The 20,262-nt window shown below is 37.2% G+C and overlaps 1 protein-coding gene across 2 annotated transcripts in view; it reads right to left on the bottom strand.

Annotated features, from left to right (window-relative positions):
- Positions 1–816: 816 nt before the first annotated feature.
- The window catches only part of RICTOR (RPTOR independent companion of MTOR complex 2), a 75,083-nt gene continuing 55,637 nt past the window's right edge, over positions 817–20,262 (bottom strand). Inside the window, exons 27-38 of one of the 2 annotated variants that reach the window (XM_054283273.1) lie at positions 19,804–19,891; positions 18,949–19,041; positions 18,001–18,107; positions 17,128–17,357; positions 15,301–16,327; positions 11,641–11,818; positions 10,300–10,384; positions 8,825–9,058; positions 7,576–7,728; positions 6,755–6,878; positions 5,727–5,865; positions 817–5,562 (exon numbers count right to left, since the gene is read on the bottom strand). In XM_054283273.1, the coding sequence (XP_054139248.1) occupies positions 5,488–5,562; positions 5,727–5,865; positions 6,755–6,878; positions 7,576–7,728; positions 8,825–9,058; positions 10,300–10,384; positions 11,641–11,818; positions 15,301–16,327; positions 17,128–17,357; positions 18,001–18,107; positions 18,949–19,041; positions 19,804–19,891 (2,533 nt within the window). In that variant the 3' untranslated portion in view covers positions 817–5,487. The remainder of the gene's footprint in view (positions 5,563–5,726; positions 5,866–6,754; positions 6,879–7,575; positions 7,729–8,824; positions 9,059–10,299; positions 10,385–11,640; positions 11,819–15,300; positions 16,328–17,127; positions 17,358–18,000; positions 18,108–18,948; positions 19,042–19,803; positions 19,892–20,262) is intronic. The other variant, XM_054283274.1, reaches the window with a different exon arrangement.

The raw sequence follows: 20,262 nt of genomic DNA, 5'->3' as shown, positions 1-20,262 counted from the left end.
CACAACTCCCAGCTGTGAAAAAGCTGCTGTCACTGAGGCCTGGCTGCGGCAATTCCACCCAGAGGTGAATGGAGGGGTTTGCGGGTTCAGCCAGTCGTGCCTTCCTGATGGTGGGTGAGACACACGGGCCTGGCTGAGGTCTCACCTCTCAATCCCCTGGCTGCTCCCAGGGAGATCCTCCTGCTCTGATGAAATTCCATTATCTGGACACAGTGACACACTTGACCACATTCCCTGGGTGAGGGAAGGAGCAGCTGGCTCCTCTTTCCCTATAAACCCTTCTGCTTCCTGGCTCCGATGGGGGGTGTTTCGTGAAACCTCCTGTGCACAAATTGTACACAAATGGAGGGTTCCAGGAAGGATAATGCCTTTGTGCCAAGGGGCACAGTCTGGGCACCAGAACTGAAGATTAGAGAAGTATTTTGGCATATGTGGAGAAGTGTGTATAATTTTTATATATTAAAACATCTGTCTTGCATTAATGGTTGAATGAGTTCAGAACTGTAATCCTCTATTTTTTTTTGTTCATAATGCAACATTCACAGCTGTTGTTGAAATGCTAATACTTAAACCATCACATAATTAAACATCATTCTCAGTATGCTAAATTTTTAAAATAAAAATGGTGTGTGAACTATTAAAGAGTCTCTGTGTTTTATAAAGCATTAATGTAAAAATTTTTTTTTGGCCAAAAAGTTTTATTTGGGAAGCTTCTGATTGTTCTAGTTAACTAGTAACTTGCAAATACGAATTAAATTCCAATCCCTTTCTCCCTTTCTAATGCTGAGAGGTACATAGGAGACCAGAACAACTATAAGAAGTTTAAGTACATTTTATTAACATTGCATCCCTTTGATAAGACTACGCTTCAGGAGGCCTTTAATGCTCATTGACATGAACTGTACACAGTATACAAAAAAAAAAAAAAAAAAAAAGAAAACAGAAAAAAGAAAAAGAAAAAAGGAAAACACAAAAAAATCAAGATGGGCAATACAATTTTGGGACAAGCCTCTGTTTAAATTATACACAGCTCAATGCAATATTCTTACGTAAAATATATAAATACTTTTTCTTTCTATGTTACAGGTATACAATATAAATCAGATTTCAATGTCTGTTCGGTGACCTACAAACACTAGAACCTCCAAATATGTAGCAGCGTATTACTAAACAAAAAAATGACCACACAGGGAGAATAAGTATTGAGATTTTTCTTGATCCCTTCCCTCAGATCAGAATGATTAATCTACATAATGTCTTGTAATGCAGTTTTAGGGATGCTGACAGCCCAATATTGGAACAATTTTTCAATTAGATTTACAAAGTGTAAATTTGATGCAACTTTTTTCCCCTTTAGACATAGCATCTTGTGCTGAAACACCCTATTCAGTGGCAAAATGAAGTTACTTTTTTTTTTTTGCATAAATTACATTTTGCAACTAAAAGAGTGTATTTTAAAAAGCAACTCAGGCAAAAGGTGCAATTTCCGCATGCTGTGGCATTGCTGTCCATCTATGCTACAAAATTAACCCAAAGAAAATCCACATTCATTAATGACTATAAATCTGTTTAAAACAAAACTACGCAGGGAACTCGTGATTTGAACAAAAACCAAGGAGATTGGAGACCTCCAGAAAAATAAAAACATGGTTTCCAGCATGCCCTCAAAAGTCTTTTGCACTTGCAAGATTTTGCTCTCACATTGTATACCTTTCATAAGGACACAGTAACAGAAGTGTGACTTAGAAAAAAAAAGTAGCCAGACCTGCATTCCCATGGCTCCACAGAGGCTCAGGGCGGGACCTCAGAGCCTGGCGAGAATTCCTCTGCTGCGGTTGCTGCCCCTGAGCTCACGCTCGCTTGCAAGCTTTGCCAGCTTCCTGCTGCCCAAACTGCCAAACACCAAGCCCAAGGCACAGACTACAAAGCAGCAGATCTTCCATCCCTCACCAGGTTTTGGTTACAGTGTATTTCTCCTGAACAGCTACCTTAGTCTTTCGGACATCTAGGAGAGGCACTTTGGTTTTGTTTTCAGTCTCACTGCAAACCACAACTCCCTTTCCAGATCACTATATGTGTTTCAAAGTTAAATAAAAAAGACAGGATTCTCACAGGTGCCTTATAAATGTTTATAAGGGCAGCTTACCTCAGTGTGCTGAGCCACTGTGCCCAAAACTAGTGAATTGTTTGGGACTCCATTTGTGGAAAAACCACCACCACCACCACCACGCGAAGAGAGTGCTTTTAGGGCATGTTTGTCAGACATCAGTCAGGCAAGAGCTGTCAGATGAGGAAAAGCAACTGTTTCAAGCACAACGTGCCAGGGGCCTCATATACAAGTTGGGAACTTCAAAGCCTGATCATCTCCAGCTCCAAGTGATGTCCACAACAGCTGGGAGTGTTCTGCATTTCTGAATTTCAGAGAGGTGAAAAGTTCTCCTTCCCCAGAAGGAGACGCTGAGCCCCTAGGCTCGTCCTGCTTCCCTCGTGGAGGACCGGGCCCTGCGGAGGTGCCTGGGTGCTCTCTGCTCCTTGCAAAGGGCCCCCTTTCCCCGGCCTGTCAGAGCACAGCCAGAGACACCAGGCAGCTGCTGCTAATTGAGACTGGTTCCACAAGCAGCCTCTCCCTCCTGGAGCAGCTCCTGCTCTCTCTGAGCTGTGTGTGAGTTCCTCAGGAGTTTTCTTTGCCACAGCAACCGAAGTGCATTTGTATACAGTGTAAGTGAATGCTACACACGTTACCGTTTATTGAGCATTATCACCAATCACTCAGACTGGAAATATAAAAAGCGGGTGGTCTGTCAGCTTCCCTAGGAGAAGTGGAAGAGATTTTTTATTAGGGCTAATGTAAGCACAATCATTATTTACTACAGCTTTCTTTCGAAGTTTCTCATGATACAAATAAAACCCCAAAATAAGGACTTTGAAAGGGACATTAAAAAAAAGAGAACTATAAAATTAGAAATTCACAGTTTATAACTAAGCCAATATAAATTTCCTTCAATAACAGTATCCCCTTCATCTGCCAATTAAAGTGAAACATCAATGTGAGCTTAATGTCAGTGTGTAAATTAATTTTCTAGAAATGTATGTTATGTACAATACAGACTTAACATCCTTGATGCATACTTGTTGAAATCTACTGACACTCATACACTTTCAGAAGAAAAACCACGCTTTATAACTGAATTTGCAGCCATAATTTTTTATGTCAAGTTTCTGTTGTCATGGATCCCCACACAAGCAAGTTATTCAGAACACATGAGCATTTTGGGATGGAGATTCTTTCAAAAGTATATTTGCTTACCTTTCTATAATCAGAGGCCTTCCTATGATGCTTTCTACATTAAGTGCTATGGGTTAAACTTAAGAAATGAAGAGAGGTGGGTTTTTTAAATACAGGTGATAAAACTTGTTTATTTTGCCTTAACTGCAGAAAAATAACATGGAGTTGTTCGATGTAACCCCATTTAGTTATTAAAACAAATCTCTTCTACTCTAGCCTAACTGAGGTAGTGTTTGAAACTACTGTATAACATATGCTATCCCCATTTGTGGGAAAACTACATTATTTTCCTTTGGAGTTTATACCACTATTTGGTCTACTGTGATTGACATTTTGGTTTTACAGAAGCATTTATTTCTCATGACCAGAAGCCCAATAGTTACTGGTGTGGTGTGTTTTCTAAACATTTCAAACATATCTTGCCACACAGATGTATTATTTATGTCAATGACCATAGAAGAGTTCAATCAGTTTCTTTTTGCTCCTTTCAGTGGGAACTCATGAAAAGATAATCTTAGGAACTAAATTTGACTATGAGCAGCAACTTACAGTCTGCTTTACCAGAACCTGATGGTATGCAGTGCACATAAGAATTCAGTGAAGTGATAGCTGCAAAGCAGTGCTTATGTGACGTCATGAAATTTCCAATAAGAACAAATAAATTCTACATTTCACTAGGAACTGTGTGTTACTGTTCACAGGACTACTTATTGAAATCTCCAGTAGCATAGCTAGTAAGAACAGAGATATGAGCATCAGGATAAATTTCACTTAAGTATTAATCTGACAATTATAAAAAATGGTAGGAGTGAATGGATAAAAATACGTTCTACTTAGTACAGTCCAGCTGAATTATTCACCTATATCAAAATCAAAGGGTAATCCCCTCTATTACAGGCATTCTAACAAAGGTGGCCATGCTACTGTATATACACATTTGCATATATTTATACTACCTTTATATAAAGGCTTCTGAGTCTTTAGATCCATGATAAAAGTGACAGGGATTCCTACTATTTTTTTTTAGCTTGCACTTACTAGTTTAGAAACGGCACTAGTAACATGATAGAGGCAACTACTTCAATCATTACCAGTCACTGTATCATTTAACTTTTGCAACAAGTCTTAAATACCAGTACAAAATTATAAGTACAGCTGCTCCAAAATTTGTTACTTAAGGCTTTTCACTACAATTATTAGTACTATCTGATGCTTGATCACTAACCCATTGAAAATTCAAATAAACCTTTGTTTTTATAAAAAGCTGTTTCCGTGGAACTTGGAAAACACTCATACTTAAGTCTCCTCACAAAACCTGCAATGATTAAATGTCTTCAAGTTCAGTTTATACAATATTTGCTTATCTGATACAAATCATGCGTTTTAAAGGATTGTAGCTGAGTAAGACCCACATTTGTACTATATGAGCATGAGTGTAGAAACTGCAAACACATGCATAGTATTCAGGGAAAACAATCTGATTTCAGCATTTTAAGTTTTAAATGACTTGTTTTGAAAATCAAATTGTAGTGAAAATCCTTAACTGGTTCAGACAAGATACATGTAGGTAAATGCAATGAAATCGAAGAGACTGCTAATAAAATGTCTTAAAACTATAGCAATATTAAAATAACTTAATGAAACCTCAGATTCAGAGGCATTTCTTTCTGTCTGAAGTTACAAATCCCCAAAGTAGTGTTATAAACAGTACAAAAATCAACAGAGAAGGGCTAACATTAATCCCCTGGTGCCCACAACCACAGCATGGCTCCCCATCACTGGCAGTGGAATGCACCCCCATCTCTCTGATTCCTGGTGTCCAGGGTTTAAAAAGCAAGGCATCATTCTGCTTCTCTGGAACAGAATCGGAAGTCAATTAAAAATGTCTCTGCAAGTTGTCCTATTTCATTGTATTTTATGGTAGAAAATGAAATGAAAACTTGTGGAGGTGTTCAGTGCTTGGCTCTTGCATATACTGGTAATTACTATTATTAAAACTAAGGTAATGTCTAATAAATCCCCAAAGGGCTCAAATGACTGTGCCAGTAATTGGATGAGGAAGAAAATGTTTTCAGTTCAGTCTTCAGGTACCAGTAGCTTCTGGAAGGTTTCAAAGATGATGTTCCAAACTTTTTATCCAGTCAGTGGGAGGTTGTCTGAGCATTTCACAGTCCATATGCAGAGCACTGCCTGAGCAGAGGTCAGGACTCAGCTGATGCATCAATTACAGGCTGTTGTGTCGGCGTTGCCAAAATAGCCTCTGCCTCCTCATGCATCTAAAAAGGAAGGATGGAGTATTAATGTTGCTAGAGATTTTACTCAGGAGGCATCACAAAATGGTTTCCTGTGAGATGTACTTATCTGAAAGCATCTTTTACTAAGGACATGGAATCTGCACCCAGCCAGACATTTTGGTACATTCAGTGCACCCTCCACTCACCTGCAAGAACTGAACATCTTGAAACAGCTCCTGGATGAACCTTCGGGATGGAAGTCGAAATGTACAGTGTGCTAGCAAGTAGGACACCTCAGAGTAAAGGCATATGTCATCAAATGCTTGGGGATACTTCTCCTTAATTCTGAACAAGAGAATAAACAAAATTTTGTAAGTCTTGAACAGATTTCCATTGTATTAAAAAGACCCCATCTTTTCAATAAGATGTCATCATTAATTCTTCAGGAATAGGCATTATAAATCCCAGAACTGACACAGTAAGAACATCCCAACAGAGAGCATTACTTTGCACAAAACTGGAAGAAATCTAAGCTAATGAGATGAAACAGAATATACGGCTTTTAAGTTGTACAGAATTACTGTGATTGCCTAGGCTTAAAATAACAGACTTGGAAAGAGAAGAGTGTATCAAATAGTTGGCATCCACATGTACAGCAGTTATAAAAATATCGAAAAAGATTAAACTAATCTTTTAAATCTGTAAGCATTTTTGAAACTAAACCACACACTTCTGCATTTTCTTTTAGCAGTTGTTGGTTTCCAATGTCTTAAAATTATAGCAATATTAAAATAATTACCCCAAAAATCCACAGGTTATAACATTTAGTCGCTGGATTTATATTCCCGTAGTTGAATATTTTTTAAAAATAAATTATTTTCAGGAGTTGTACTCTTGCTTAAAGTAGAGCTGGGTTTCTCAAGAAATCACTTTCAGTTTGTTATTGTACTTATCTATTATTCAGCAAAAATAAAAAAGTATTTGTTTCTTTTATCTACATGCCACACTAGGTATGTAATTACTATAGTTGAATTACTGATTTTAAAAGGTTTGGTTAAGAGTAAATACTAAACACAGAGCAACGATGTTAAGATTACTTGTTTACCTTCTACATTACATTCAATCCTATCAGCCTGACAACTTTTGAGAAGTGAGGTTATTCACGGTCCCTGAGACCTTAAGAGAATACTTATGACTTAGTGTTGCTAAAGTATCTGTAATGCACTGAACTTACGTCAGGAGTCCAGTTTCATGGCCCTTAGTTCCTACTGAACTGCTCAAGTTGATAACTAAACGTAAGACCTCTTTCCGCAGAAGTATCCTGCACACTGGTGTGTCATCTGGGATTGACTTTACTCCTGGAAAAACAAATAAAACAGTGTGGATTTAAACAGAGTTGTCTTTGACTGAGCTAACCTTGTACAGTAAGTCTGTTTACGCATTTCATATACACATGAACACACACATTTACATATGTATTCTGAGCTATCAAAAATATTTCTATTGAAATGAGAACTTAGAACACCACTATTTTCAGGACTTTAAACAGTCAACCTTTTCAAAAATACTTCTACCATTTCAAAGAAAAAACTGCAAGATAAAGTTACAGTGGTACTGTTACCACTAAAGCATGTTGCAAACTGGATGAGCTTCTATCAGATAGGGGAGAATTAAAAAACCAGCTACTTCATAAGAAACCATTACAATTCAAAATATAATACACAAATACATAATAAAGTCTCTCTTTACAGTAATTCAATAATTCCTAAACTTTTTTTTAAAAATTAACATCTGTAGAAGAAAAAGACAATTTGCTTGTAATGTCAGGTATTGAATAATCTGCAGAAATGCTGCATAACAGAGGGAGAAGAGTTTAGAACTGTATTCTCCCACCTGGAGATGGATGATGTTTTTATTCAGAATTTTTTGGTTTTTGTCTAATAAAGAGCAGTAATTTGTTGCAGTGTACATTAAGTGAAACATAATTTTTTCACAATGCCTAAAATATACGTTATTAGTGATAGTCTCTAATAATCATAAGGTTTTCAGACTTACCTAATACAAGCTCTGTACTCTTGGTGCTGCTGGCTGAACCATGGGATACTGCATCACTACAGCCTGAAATTCCAGAAAATTTGGAGGAATGCACATCTAAGTGATTGTGAATGGTCTGCCCACACCAGTCAGTATATGGAATGTCTGAAAAATCTGACATAAACAAGATGTACCTTTGTTATTCACACTTTTCCTCAATTCACATGCTTTCATTATTTTTCAACAATTGCAAACATGCAAGATGCACTAAGTACTATGCATAAAATCAGCGCAGAACTAGATGGTGGATTTGTGAAAAATTATATTCAAACTTCTCCACAACTGATCTTTAAAAGAGAAAAACCTTAAAGTACATTAGTGGAGTCTTTTCCAGACACTGATGGAAGCCTACGAAGCCATCACACATAGTACTGATATAGTTACTGATATACCCATGCTCCATTTAATGTAACACAATAGAAATGCTCTTGCATGTGCAGACTTTTCTTTGTTCACACAACGGCCACAGGTGTTTGCAGGAAGGGCTCTGGCAAGAGCCAGGCTCTGCTGCACCTCTAACTATAGGTGGGACTTTATTTGTCACCTGTCTTGCTACTAACTCAACCTCCAGCTTAGCTCTCTCAGCCATTCCTCACATTAGTGCATCACTCCCTTTGCCAACATTGCTACTAATAATTTTTTAACAGTACTGTAAAAACGGTGAGTGCTCCTACTAAAGCATCTTCTACTGCATTATCTTTCCATCACAGGAATTGACAAAACGCATGTAACTGCACACTCTGCAGAGGAGGTCAGAAAAAATAACTCCAACTCTCATCTGAATCTCAAAGTATGAGAAAAGATGACTAAATCTGTGAAATTACAGCTCAGCTTCAACAGACTCCACAGATTTCCTTCATTGTACTTTATGGCACAGACTTGATTTGATGTCAGACTTTTCATTAGTTGAAGAGCTAGTGTCAGGTTTCAGAACACGCATTTTAAGTACTAAATAAGGTTTCAAATTTTTTATTTTGACATGCTATTAGAAATACTAAAGAAACATGCAGACACCTACTCCTACTAATACTAAAGAGTGGAAAGCTGGAAATGACCATGGCAATACCACTGGTTGCACAATGAGCTTATTAGAGAAATAATTTTAAGGTCAATAGTCAGTTAAACAAAAACCCTACCAGATTATTTAAAGACGAACAAAAGCCAGTATGTTCTCTCAGTTTTATCACACTTCACCACAAGGAACACTAACCTGCACGATTATAGGAAGAGCTCACTTTGGTATTAGGCTGATAACCCAGAATCTGAACACAGACACAGTAAAGGCAGTTCTCATCTGTGTGCTCCTGGAGCCCTGTGTCCTCTGTACCTTCCAAGAACTGACAGGCATCTGAACGGCTGGTATTCATTATTTCTGTGAGACTGATCTGCTGGCGGAGCATCTGAAAAGGGCTTTTGACAACATCACTTGCACCTGATGGAAGACCTGTAAATAAGATTCAGTTATCAAAAAACTCCCACAAAACCAAGCAACCAATGCTAACTCTTTCAATTAATTTCCACTTTCAAGCCTTTTAAGGCTGGGGATAGAGTGCATGTGAAGACCTATAGAGTGTTTTTCTGGAGTGGTTAAGCTCCCAAGATTGTTAGCATTTGAGAAGAGACAAAGTTTTAGTTCCAACTTATTATACATAACAAAACATTGCAAAGGACAGAATTCAACCTCTAAGTACACACACTGTAAGAAGGTAAGTGGTAAATCCTGACATGGTATCAACATTACTAATGCTCACATAACACCAATACATTACCAATTTTCATGTGCCAAACCAGATTAATACAACGATATACCAGATGTTGAAATTACACATGCACCAATGCAAAAATAAACACAATTTAAAAACTGTAACTTAGTGACTGTGACAGGAAGAAACTAGACTCAGCAATCAGAAACAAGTAGAAGACACTTTAGTGACATGCTCTTCCCTGGGTGGAAAAAACAAACAAATATAGTTTTGAACAAGAGTTACTTTACACTGAAACGCAGCAAACTACAGAGACACACTTCCAGCAAAATCAACTTTGTGTATAATATTAAAGGGGGAAAAAACCCCCAAAAATGTAGGACAACAGCTATCCCAATAAACTATTACAGTGTCAAGCCTTCTTTTTTTCAGTTGAAAAAACACATAAAAAGACCCTACAGATTTCTGACTTCTCTAGAGGTACATTCCAGAGCAAGCCAGGCATTACAACACTTGCATTTCTCTCGTCCCATAATCTTCACTGATCAATTGTCATGGACACATCACAGAAAGACAATCTACTTTCTGAAATACACATTTAATACCGTAAGTTCCTATAAATGATCTTGTAATCAAAGGGAAATATGAATATGTGGGATTCATATTTTTCTAAGCTTAAATTTTGTTACTTCCTGTATACAGCATCACTACCAGACTCTGAGCAGCATTAGCTCACGTTATCAGAGATATGCAGGTTTTCCTTCATTTTTTTAGAGCAGGACCAAACTTTGAAGCAACACATTAGCTCAAACTAAATAAAACAGGGAATTAATGCACTACTATCCTGATTTCAGAACACAGTCCTCAAAGTTTAATAGCTAAAATGATGTTCTCTGTAAAGAAAAATTAAGAAATATGTCAACAACCCACCCAATATACCAATAAACAACAGAAAGCTACAGGACAGGATTAAAACCAGTACCTCCTGCATCAGATGTAAAGACCCTAGATCCATGCTCATCAAATGGAGGTGTAGTTTTCTTCTGGAAATATGGGGTTTCCTTTACCTGGAATACACAAGTGAAAATTAAAATTAGTAGAGGTGATAATCAAACACAAGAAAAAAAATACATTTTATGAGGAAATTAAATCTTGCTTTTCTTTCACTTCAAGAAAAATGCATCATTAGAGGAAGAAATTAAGAATGAGCTCCTGAGTACTAAAGAAAAGCCAAATGAGAAAAATATACATCTGTGAATGAACATTATTGACAAAGGCTCATGAAGAGTTAGCAGATTTTAAATGGTGGTGACAGGCTGTAAGGAACCAGTGACCCAGAGTGACCGTTCATAATCTGTCCATGATCATGCAACACCACTGGAGATCTTGGGAATGAAGTACAGAAGCAACCAGGACATCTAAAATGTAGGATGTAGAGCTGAGGCATTTCTCAACTACAAAGAGAGCTGAGAGAGACAAAATGAGGTAACAAATATGCCACAATGACTTGAAGGAGAAAGAAAAACTAGTCATTTCACAAAGGAAAAACAGAAGCAGATACATGATTTAACATGATTTTGCCCTATGTTTAGCAATTTTTGAGATTGGTAAGAAGTTTATTTTGATTTGAAAGGCAAATATTAAGTAAGATAAAGACAACCACTTTTACATTTGACATAGACCATGTCCTGATTTTGATGATTAAGTAACAGAGTATTAAACCCTATGATGCATCAGTCTGCTAAATAGGAATGTGTTTCTACCAAGTAGAAAGAAGAAGGGATTTTCTGAGACACCGAAAATAATCTGTTCTAACCTAAATATATGTATTTTCAAAGTTAAGACAATATAACTAAATACTATAATGATATATATATAAAAAGAATCTATTATTTAATACAGACCATGGTAGCAGGGAGTTAACTCTGTGATTATGCACCTAATTTCTAGGTGGCTGATGAACACGTCAATTATTGGTTGGCTAAAGCAGAATTAACAAATGTGCACAGACTATGCTAATTTTAGTATAAGAGCCAGATGTCAACTAAAAATCTTATGATAGCAAATTTGTCAGCAAAACCACTGTTGAACATTCCTCTGATAGTCTTTGCCATTATTTGCCTTAAAACAAACCAGGCTAGTGATCTTGTGTAAAAAAGTGAGAAGAACAGTTAGAAAAGAAACTCTAGCTGGTATTTCTTTAAAGTACCACATCCATTTTTCCTCATTTCTCTAGATTTAATTCAATCTGATGAAAAGGCAACAGCTGACTGCCTTTCGGTATGAAAATACAAATTAACCAAATCAGTTAACACATACATACCTGAAATATTTCGTTGATATCCACTGGGAGAGCAAGGCCAATGTAATCATCAGAGCTACCGTAAGTAGCGTTAGAAACCATGGAGCGAACAGAGGAGGAACGCTGAAGTGTGTTTTGGTTAATAGGACTTAATAAATCTTCTTTATCTAACGAAGCATAACTTAAAGCTTTCATGAACCTGTAACATTGAAACAAATAGATCACATTTGCAGTTACTCTCTCATTCTGGCACATTAAAAGTAAAAAGGACTGCTGACACAAAGACCATCCTCATCCTCCCACTGCAGATCTCAGAGCTTGTTAGGACAAATTACAGCTATAGGCTCATTGCTTTTTCTGCCTTATATTGTCTTGCATGGTTTGGCAGTTCCTGGCAATTCCTTTTTAATTCTCGATACAGGAACTCCTGCCCATCCTGCAAAGCTATGTATTTTCTTCAACATTCTAGCTTTGAATATTTACAGCCCTGACACAGCCAGTAAAGATCTGGGTTTCTAAACTCCTAACTACCTAATTTTGAAATGTACCTATGCACTGAACATGTATTTCCTGGATATTCACAAACTCTGAGCTGAGCAGGCACATCCCTGCAAAGGCACACCTTGAGCCAACCAGTGATACACACAAGGAACATTTTTTTCCTCCCATATTCCAGAGAGCCATCCAGTAGGGTCACCCAAGCACAGAGGAAGTATTTCCTCAACATGAATGCACAAAGAACAAACTTAAACCTGCACAGGGAGTGGAGCTGACTTGACAAATAATTTGAAGAATAAAGAAAGAAACAGAATGGGAAAATCAGACAGGAGAGAAGAGGCTGGAGAACAGGACCTCAGTGGTGACCTGATGATGGAAATTTCACATTTAGCCATCTGTCATTTTCCTTCTCATCAAACAGAAAAACCTAAAAATGTTTTCTGATAACCAATCTATGTAGATGGCCTATATGCATTGGATTAAAGCTTCCTAATAAAGGCACACCTCAGGAACACTGAATTTTTATTGCAAATTATGACACACTGGAGGATAAAGTGAACACTGGATTTTTTGACTTTTTGCCTTGGAAGAAGTTTTTTATCTACTTTTTATTTGGGCAATAAAGTGTCCTCTTATCCCTATAGATGGGATTTACACTGGGATAAAATTAAATTATCAAAGTTTGACCATGGAAGAAATTATTATGTAATGGAAATGCACAAAATACAGCTGAGAGGATAGCAACAATTTTCTTGGCAACTCTGACCAATGCTAGTGACAGTAGCAGTGGACTCACAAAAGAAGTCAAGCCATACTTTATAAAAACAGGGAAAAGATCTCAGGTTGTGCCAGAGGAGGTTTAGATTGGATACTAAGAAGAAGTTCTTCACTGAAAGGGTTGTCAAGCACTGGAAAGTCTGCCCAGTGAAGCAGTTGAGTCATCATCCCCAAAGACATTTAGAAAATGTGTAGATGTGGCACTTAAGGACATGGTTAAGTGGAGCACTTGAGCACGCTGTGTTAACAGCTGGACTCAAGGGTCTTTTCCAACCTAAATAATTGTGTAATCATGAAATCCAAAAAGTTATCAACTGCATTAAATACTTAATAATAAAACATTCTACCATTACTCTCAACGTGAATTAAAGATAGACGTTTTAATCCCAAACGTTTGTCCCTGCTTTTCCTAGAAAAATGAACAGATACAGCATTAGCTGTGATAAACAGCACCAAGTTGTCATGAAAAATGCCTGCAGGGGATAGCTGAGAGCCACTATCGGGATCCAAAATATGTGTGTTAGTATTTCTGGCTGGTCTTTAAAGACAAAAGTGGGAAATTTATCCTCACAAAATTTATGCAAAGAAAAAAGCTTTTTAACCTTCTGAAAAAAAGAACAACTACAAACATTGCAAAAGTAAATCTGTGACTGTTAGTTGCTAGTAACACATAAATCTGTCAATAAACCGTAAATAAAACTTTTCAGAAGACAGAAAAATTGATTTGGCAGTTAAAAAGGACAGAATTTTTCTTTCTAGTTTATTTTTAAAAAGCAGCTAAGGACAGTTTTAGCTGGACCAGTAAATATACCCTGAATTTATTTGTAAATATAATCTGAAATTGTAAGGATCATAATATTTCAGTGGGGACACACCATAACCACCAAGAAAAACACATGTACTAGTTTCACTGCAGTCTTTCCAATCAATTTTATTAGCAACTAACACAACCTGAATCTCTCCGTGAGTATGCATGTCTGCAATTATTTAACCTTCTCAGAGATACAAGCACTCCAGACATTTCAGTTCAGTGTTAAGCAGGTCAGCTCAAATCCTTGACTCTATCCACTGACACAAGAGAACATGAACAGCTAAGCACCAGGAATAGTCAGTATGACATTGTGTGCAGGATCAAAGTCCACTGCAGCAAGGCTGCTCTGCACATCAAGGGCACGACTGCAAGGAATGGTAAAACATCACTTACAGACATTACAGAACCTGTACTACCATTGAAATGACACCCACTTGTTCCTGCACTAGCACAGGATGCCAGTGACATAGCTAGGAATGGCACTCCAATTTCCAGGAGAGTGCAGTGTAACTACTAAATCATCCTCAATCTAACCAACATACTCAGTCTAGCTCTAACTTATTTGAACAAAGGCATCTTTAATGGCATCTTTCCAGAATGATGCAAAAGTACCAACACAAATGGATGGTTCTTTTAATCAGGACAGACACACTCAGCTGGGTATGAGGAGGGCAGCTCAAGGACTGAGCATTTGCTCTTTCCACAGTAAGCAGATGACTCATGTATTGGTAGCATCACCCCCTTCTCTCATTCAAGAAATGATAAGGCAAGAACACAGATAAAAAGTGCCTTTTCCATCTCAATAGTAATGTGAAAATCCAATGCACTAACTAAAAGATGATGTGAAGGAAAAATTTAGTACAAGAGCTTTTAAGGGAAGGTTTTTAAGCAGTGACTGTTGCAGCTGGGAACAGTGTCAATGTCAAGAGCTAGACATCTTATGTAACTATCTAATTAGTCTTTAGAACATCTAATATTGCTCAAAAATAAAGAGGTGACACTGCCATCTAAAAATAAATGCTGTGAGTAAAATCTTTGATCTGCTGTAGCTAAGAAGCCAAACTGACATTCCTATCAGTGGTACCAGTATCTCATCAGTGGCCTCAGTGCTGCAGTGAACACAAATATAGCATATTGGCAGGAGGCCCTGTCCTAAAACCTCCCCAAGTGACATTGAGAAAATTCTCTTTTGAAATGTACCTCTGACTTCATGGGCAATTCAATGTGTTTGCAACTTTAATAATGTTAGCAACTTAATGATGTTAGCAACTTTAATAATGTTAGCACTGCAACTGCATTTTTTATATTATACAAGTCAAAACAGGAAGAAAATGTGATGAAAGGAAACTTTTTCCTTTGTCAGCAACAGCATTACAAAAGGTTGAGCACAGCTATGAAAGCTGGGCTTCTCTGAGAGCCCTTACAAAGTGGACAACTATCCTTCTGTTATTCACTTAATATATCAGTACTGCTTTCAGTGAAGTTATGAATCACCTTGCCACAACTTTAAGGTGCAGATCAAAAAAATATTAGGAAGACACTGAAGTTGTTCTTACAGCACTGAAGTAAGAAATGAGCACAGAATAATTTCTTACCGGCTTGGGGTTAGTCGAGAATCCAGGCTGCCCGACTTCATGGTGATAGTGTCAGTAAACAGCACATCCTTTGCTGGAGATGCCAGGGCTTCTGAGTGAGACAGGGAGGGATGCATCCTCTGCTGCTGCAGGCGCTTTAGTGTAGCATAGCCAAACGCATCTCGAGAACTTGTGTAGCTGAAGTTATAGTCAGCAAGACTTTTTATTGTAGCAAGAGAAGGAGCTTTAAGAGACTGGGCTCTTCTAGGAAGGGTATGCGAAGACCCTGGTGGAACCAGGGATACAGAGTTGGATTTTGAGAGAGGCAGGTGGTTAGACTGTGGTGTTGAACAGTGACTTGGTTTAACAGTCTTTGTGCTTACAACAGTACTCAAACTTCCACAGTCAGTATCTACATTTGTAGTGTCCACACCTACAGTCTCCCTTGAAGGGCTAGAGCTCATTGAACTTATACCACTTGTTGTGGTATCTGTATTAAAACTTAAGCTACGGCTCTTGAAATGTGTTTGTGTAGTACCATCTCCAATTAGCCTCTCTTTGCTTGTGTTTTCCCGATGAATTTCATTTCCAAGACCTTTTGGCAGCTTCAGATCATTTTCTCCGATACTCTGAGTACAATCAGTATCTTCCACATGTTTGCTTCCCACAAAAGAAGTTTCTAATCGTAAAGTCTGGATTTTTGGAACTCTGAAAACAGGGTTCAATTCTTCCCCAGCAGGAAAGTCTATGCTACCACTAGGTTCTGTTACTGTACGATTTCGCCTCAGAAATTTACTGTCAGATGATGTCAGCTTTCCTCCTTTTGGATCACTGCTACTTCTATGTTTTTTATTAGGTAGAGTAAGAGAGTTTAGAATGCGATTTTTCACAAGTCTACTAGAAGAAAAAAAAGGAAAGGGACTACGGTCTTTGTCCTTTGAAGGTCCAGGTCTGTCATAAAATATTTGTTCTGCATCTTCAGTAATATCTAGGAAGAAAGTACTGGTGGAAGTACTACCAAAACGGTCATCCTCCATGATGAACATACCTGAAATTATACAAGACTTTGTCACAAAAATAGGCATTTCTTCCAAGTCTACAACTATGTTGCTAAATAGGAAGCCATTCTATAGAAGCCCAAGTGAGAGTCTCTGCAATTTACTGGAATTTTAATTCCTCTTTTTTTTTCTGCAGAACTTCATGCAAATTAGCTATTTTGAGGAGTAACTGACCTGAAGATTTCCCTGCTTCAAAAGAAAAGCCACACTGTCTTATTTCAGTGCAAACATCCAGCTACTAGGATTAGAACCTAAAAACTCCTTCAATGATACCTAAATACGGCATATTTCTTAATTTAAATTCCAAGTATCCACAGAAAAAATAAAATGCATTAGGTACTTGAAATAGATAATAATTTAAATACAGCAAAATTCTGTGTGTGTGTGTATACCCAGAGAACATAAACACTTATTTCTTTAAGGGCAACCAAGTGTATCTTTGTACCTAAGCACTGTGCTTTCTGTAGCATGTTACAGCAAACCACCATGACTCAAAAATAAATAACTTACCCTCATGTGAAAATTTTTCTTCTACACCAAGTGTTAAGCTAAGATACTCTTTTACTCTTTCTGACTGGTCTGCATCTCTCTGAATGGACATCAATGTCCTATTGCTTGTACTGTTTTACTGCAAGACCACCTTCACACCATTGGTCTGTACCTCATCCTATCAAAAGGTTGATGAGAACATCAAAATGCTGTTTGTGGTGCGCTGGGCTCTTTGCAGGTATTTTTTGTTTGCTTGTTCATTTTTCTCCTGTTTTCTTGTTTTGGTGTTCTGGTTACTTACTTGATGGAGCAGACTCACTTTCACTGTTGTGCCTTGAACTGGTAGACTCAGAGTTCAAGCTCAGGGTGCTTGGTATAGAAGAAAGTTCATTGCAGAGCTGCTCCATGTCATCAGGGACCACTGGCCAAGGCTGTCTACGACTGTGTCTCACTGCATCCCAGTTGTGATGCTTTAAAATGTCACATCCTTGTTTAGTTTTGGCTATTAGACCAAGCACGTAGACACAGGTTCTGTATTTAATGTATATATAGAAAAAAAAGCAACAATAATAGCATCTAATTAGACTAAACTTACTTGACATTTGAAAGGAAACAACTTCAAAGCAATTCAGGAGAAACTTCACAAAACTGAGAAATAGTATACTGTTAATTTAAATTTGCAAATCAATTTAAGCTCAGGAAATTCAGTAATATATCTGAGAACAAGATACTATTAAAAAATAAAAATTACCACAACAGCCTGATTACATAAAGCAGAAAACTACCTTTTGAAAAAAGGCCAAACATTTATACAGTAGCAATGTTAGACAAAATGCCATCTATTTATGCTTTTAAATATTTAAAAAATATATTGAATAAAAAGATGGAATAATAAATTCTCACAGAGATATAAACAGCAAGTATTTTGTTTTACGGAACAGGAGAAAAGTAGTATCTACCTTTTTTCATAGATTTGTTTACTTCATGTTCTTTTCAGACTTCCCACACAATTCTGCAGTTACATAGAACTGAGACTGATACTCAAACACTGGTAACTTCAACAGCTGGTTTCCAATAGAGTACAAATCTGTACTCATGTAAATCAGATAAAGCTATCTGAAAATTGATCACAACTACCATCTGAAAATTTTACGTATATATCAGACACACATACCCTCTAACAGACAAAACCTCACAATGTTGAGCAAGTGCCATTATATCAGGAATTACATTCTCCTCTTGAAGCAAATTAAGACCCCAATTCGATGATCCGATATTGCCCTGGAATGAAATTTTTCAAGTAAGTTTTGATCTTAATATGATCTGCAGCACTATCAATGTAAAGCTTTGATAATTTTGTTTGTTGGTGGTAGAGTTTAAAGCCCATCTTCCCAAAGCAGTTGAAAGACCTGAGTACCCTTTCTGGCATTTCCTAGCTGTGCTAATAAAAAAGCACTCAGCACACCCTGCATAATACCTAAAGCTGCTCAAAGTTAGAACTAATATGTATTCCTCACTTTATAAGTTCTACTATAGCCTGCAGCATGATCTTGGTTATTCATTCTACATTCCTCTTACACAGGCATCCGGTCACATATCTACAGTATCTTCCCCTAACACTCCCCTTGGACAAGTGTTCTGAAATTAACTTTGGGGAAGGCAAGAAGCACATTTAGGAATGTAGCTTGGATACACACCAACACTAGGTTTTTGCCTGTCCCAAGTACCAGGGCATCATGACCACATGGATCAACACTAGCAGCCTACTTCCTTGCAGAAACATTAGGGACTACCACAGCAAATACATTAAACTCAGACCATGGCAACTTTTAACTTGTAACTATCAATTCCATACTAACACTGATATGGCAATGTGTTTTTCTTATTTGTTAAAAAGAAAAAACGACAAAGTGATTATTAAAAACCTCAGAATGAAACAGTTGCAGTGAACCGTCTTCAACTGAAAGTACTGTGGAACAAAATGCTAACTTGAAAAAGTCGCATATTTTTTGAAAAAAAACCCCTTTTTTTTTTAGTTTTGTAGAATTTTGCTTAGTTATCTAAGAATCAACAGTTATAACGGAACTAAACAACTGCAAAATTCAGTAAATATATTACTAACCAAGGCCCAAAGGGCTGCCTTCAGCTGCTTAATTCCTTCCCACTTATCCAGCATTGGAGAACGAACAGTGTAACTTAGATCTGTAACAATACTCTGAAGGAGAAAAACAGAAGAAGAAAAAACTAAGTTGAAAATTAATAGGAGACTTCAGCCAAACAGGTTCTCTTGCATTTATAGTAGAAGTTAAAGCAATAATTCAAATCATGCACTCTAGGAAGAACAGTGGTAATTCTGTAATCATAACCATAAATTAACAGCAGTAATAATGCAAAGGAAAGTTTTAATGAAATTGCAGATTGCATTAAATTATTTCAAATATTATAAGGATTGACATATTAGTCAAACGAACACACTGCAACATATACACTTTCTCTTGACCTTTTCAAAGAGCATTGTCAATTCAATAAATCATTTTACCAACCCATATCAAAAGTGAATTTAAGCAATTATGGCTTAGGGCTTCTTTTCTTAGATTTAGAAAATATGAGAAAGATTTTATTCCCTCATCTCCCAATTTCTGTATGCTTAAAAGGACAGGCATAGTTTTCCCACATGTATAACTGTCAATATACAATCCACAGAGACTAAAAATTTTTTCTTTTTTGAATTAGCTCTCCATGCTAAGATTTTGCTAGTCATTTTAAGAAAAATGTTGCAAGGTATTTTGGTGATACTTCAGTGTCAGGAAGGCATTTTGCATGAGATTAGATGGCAAAGACTGCCTTCACAAATTAAGACTCAAAATCAACTTCTTCTACAATGTCTATTTAAATGCCATCTCTTTTAAAACCTTTTTTCAAAAGGTTTATAATGATCTTTAAAATATTTCAAGTTATAAATTATTCTTATTCTCACCTGAGACTCCAATAAATGGCAGCCTGTTTTATGGTGCACCAGTTGGCCATAAAGGTGAACTGGCAGGTAGACATGTGGTCGCTGTAATCTGGCAGAAAGAGAAACATACATAGGTTTCCCAGCACTTCAAATATTTTTTTTTTAATAAATTACACTGCAATGTAATACAATGGCTACCCTTGATTTTTTTTCAAATTGAGAATTATTCTGAGGAATTTAGAAAGTAATAAACTGTTTCAATTGGAAAGGATGTACAACAATCATCTAATCCAACTGCCAAACCACTTCAGGGATGACTGGAAGTTAAAGCCTTTTATTAAGGACACCGTCCAAATGCTTCTTGAACACTGACAGACTTGGGGCACCAACCATCTCTCCAGGACGCCTGTTCTACTATGTGACACCCACAAGCCTTGTGGTAAGGAAATGCTCCTTGGTATCCAGTCTGAACCTCCCCTG

This window comes from Melozone crissalis, unplaced genomic scaffold (assembly GCF_028551555.1).
Source record: "Melozone crissalis strain CALT ecotype California unplaced genomic scaffold, PUWL_Pcris_2 ptg000036l_1, whole genome shotgun sequence".
NCBI lineage: Eukaryota > Metazoa > Chordata > Aves > Passeriformes > Passerellidae > Melozone > Melozone crissalis.
Note: the sequence above shows the minus strand (reverse complement) of the source record. Positions and strands in the feature narration are given on the sequence as shown.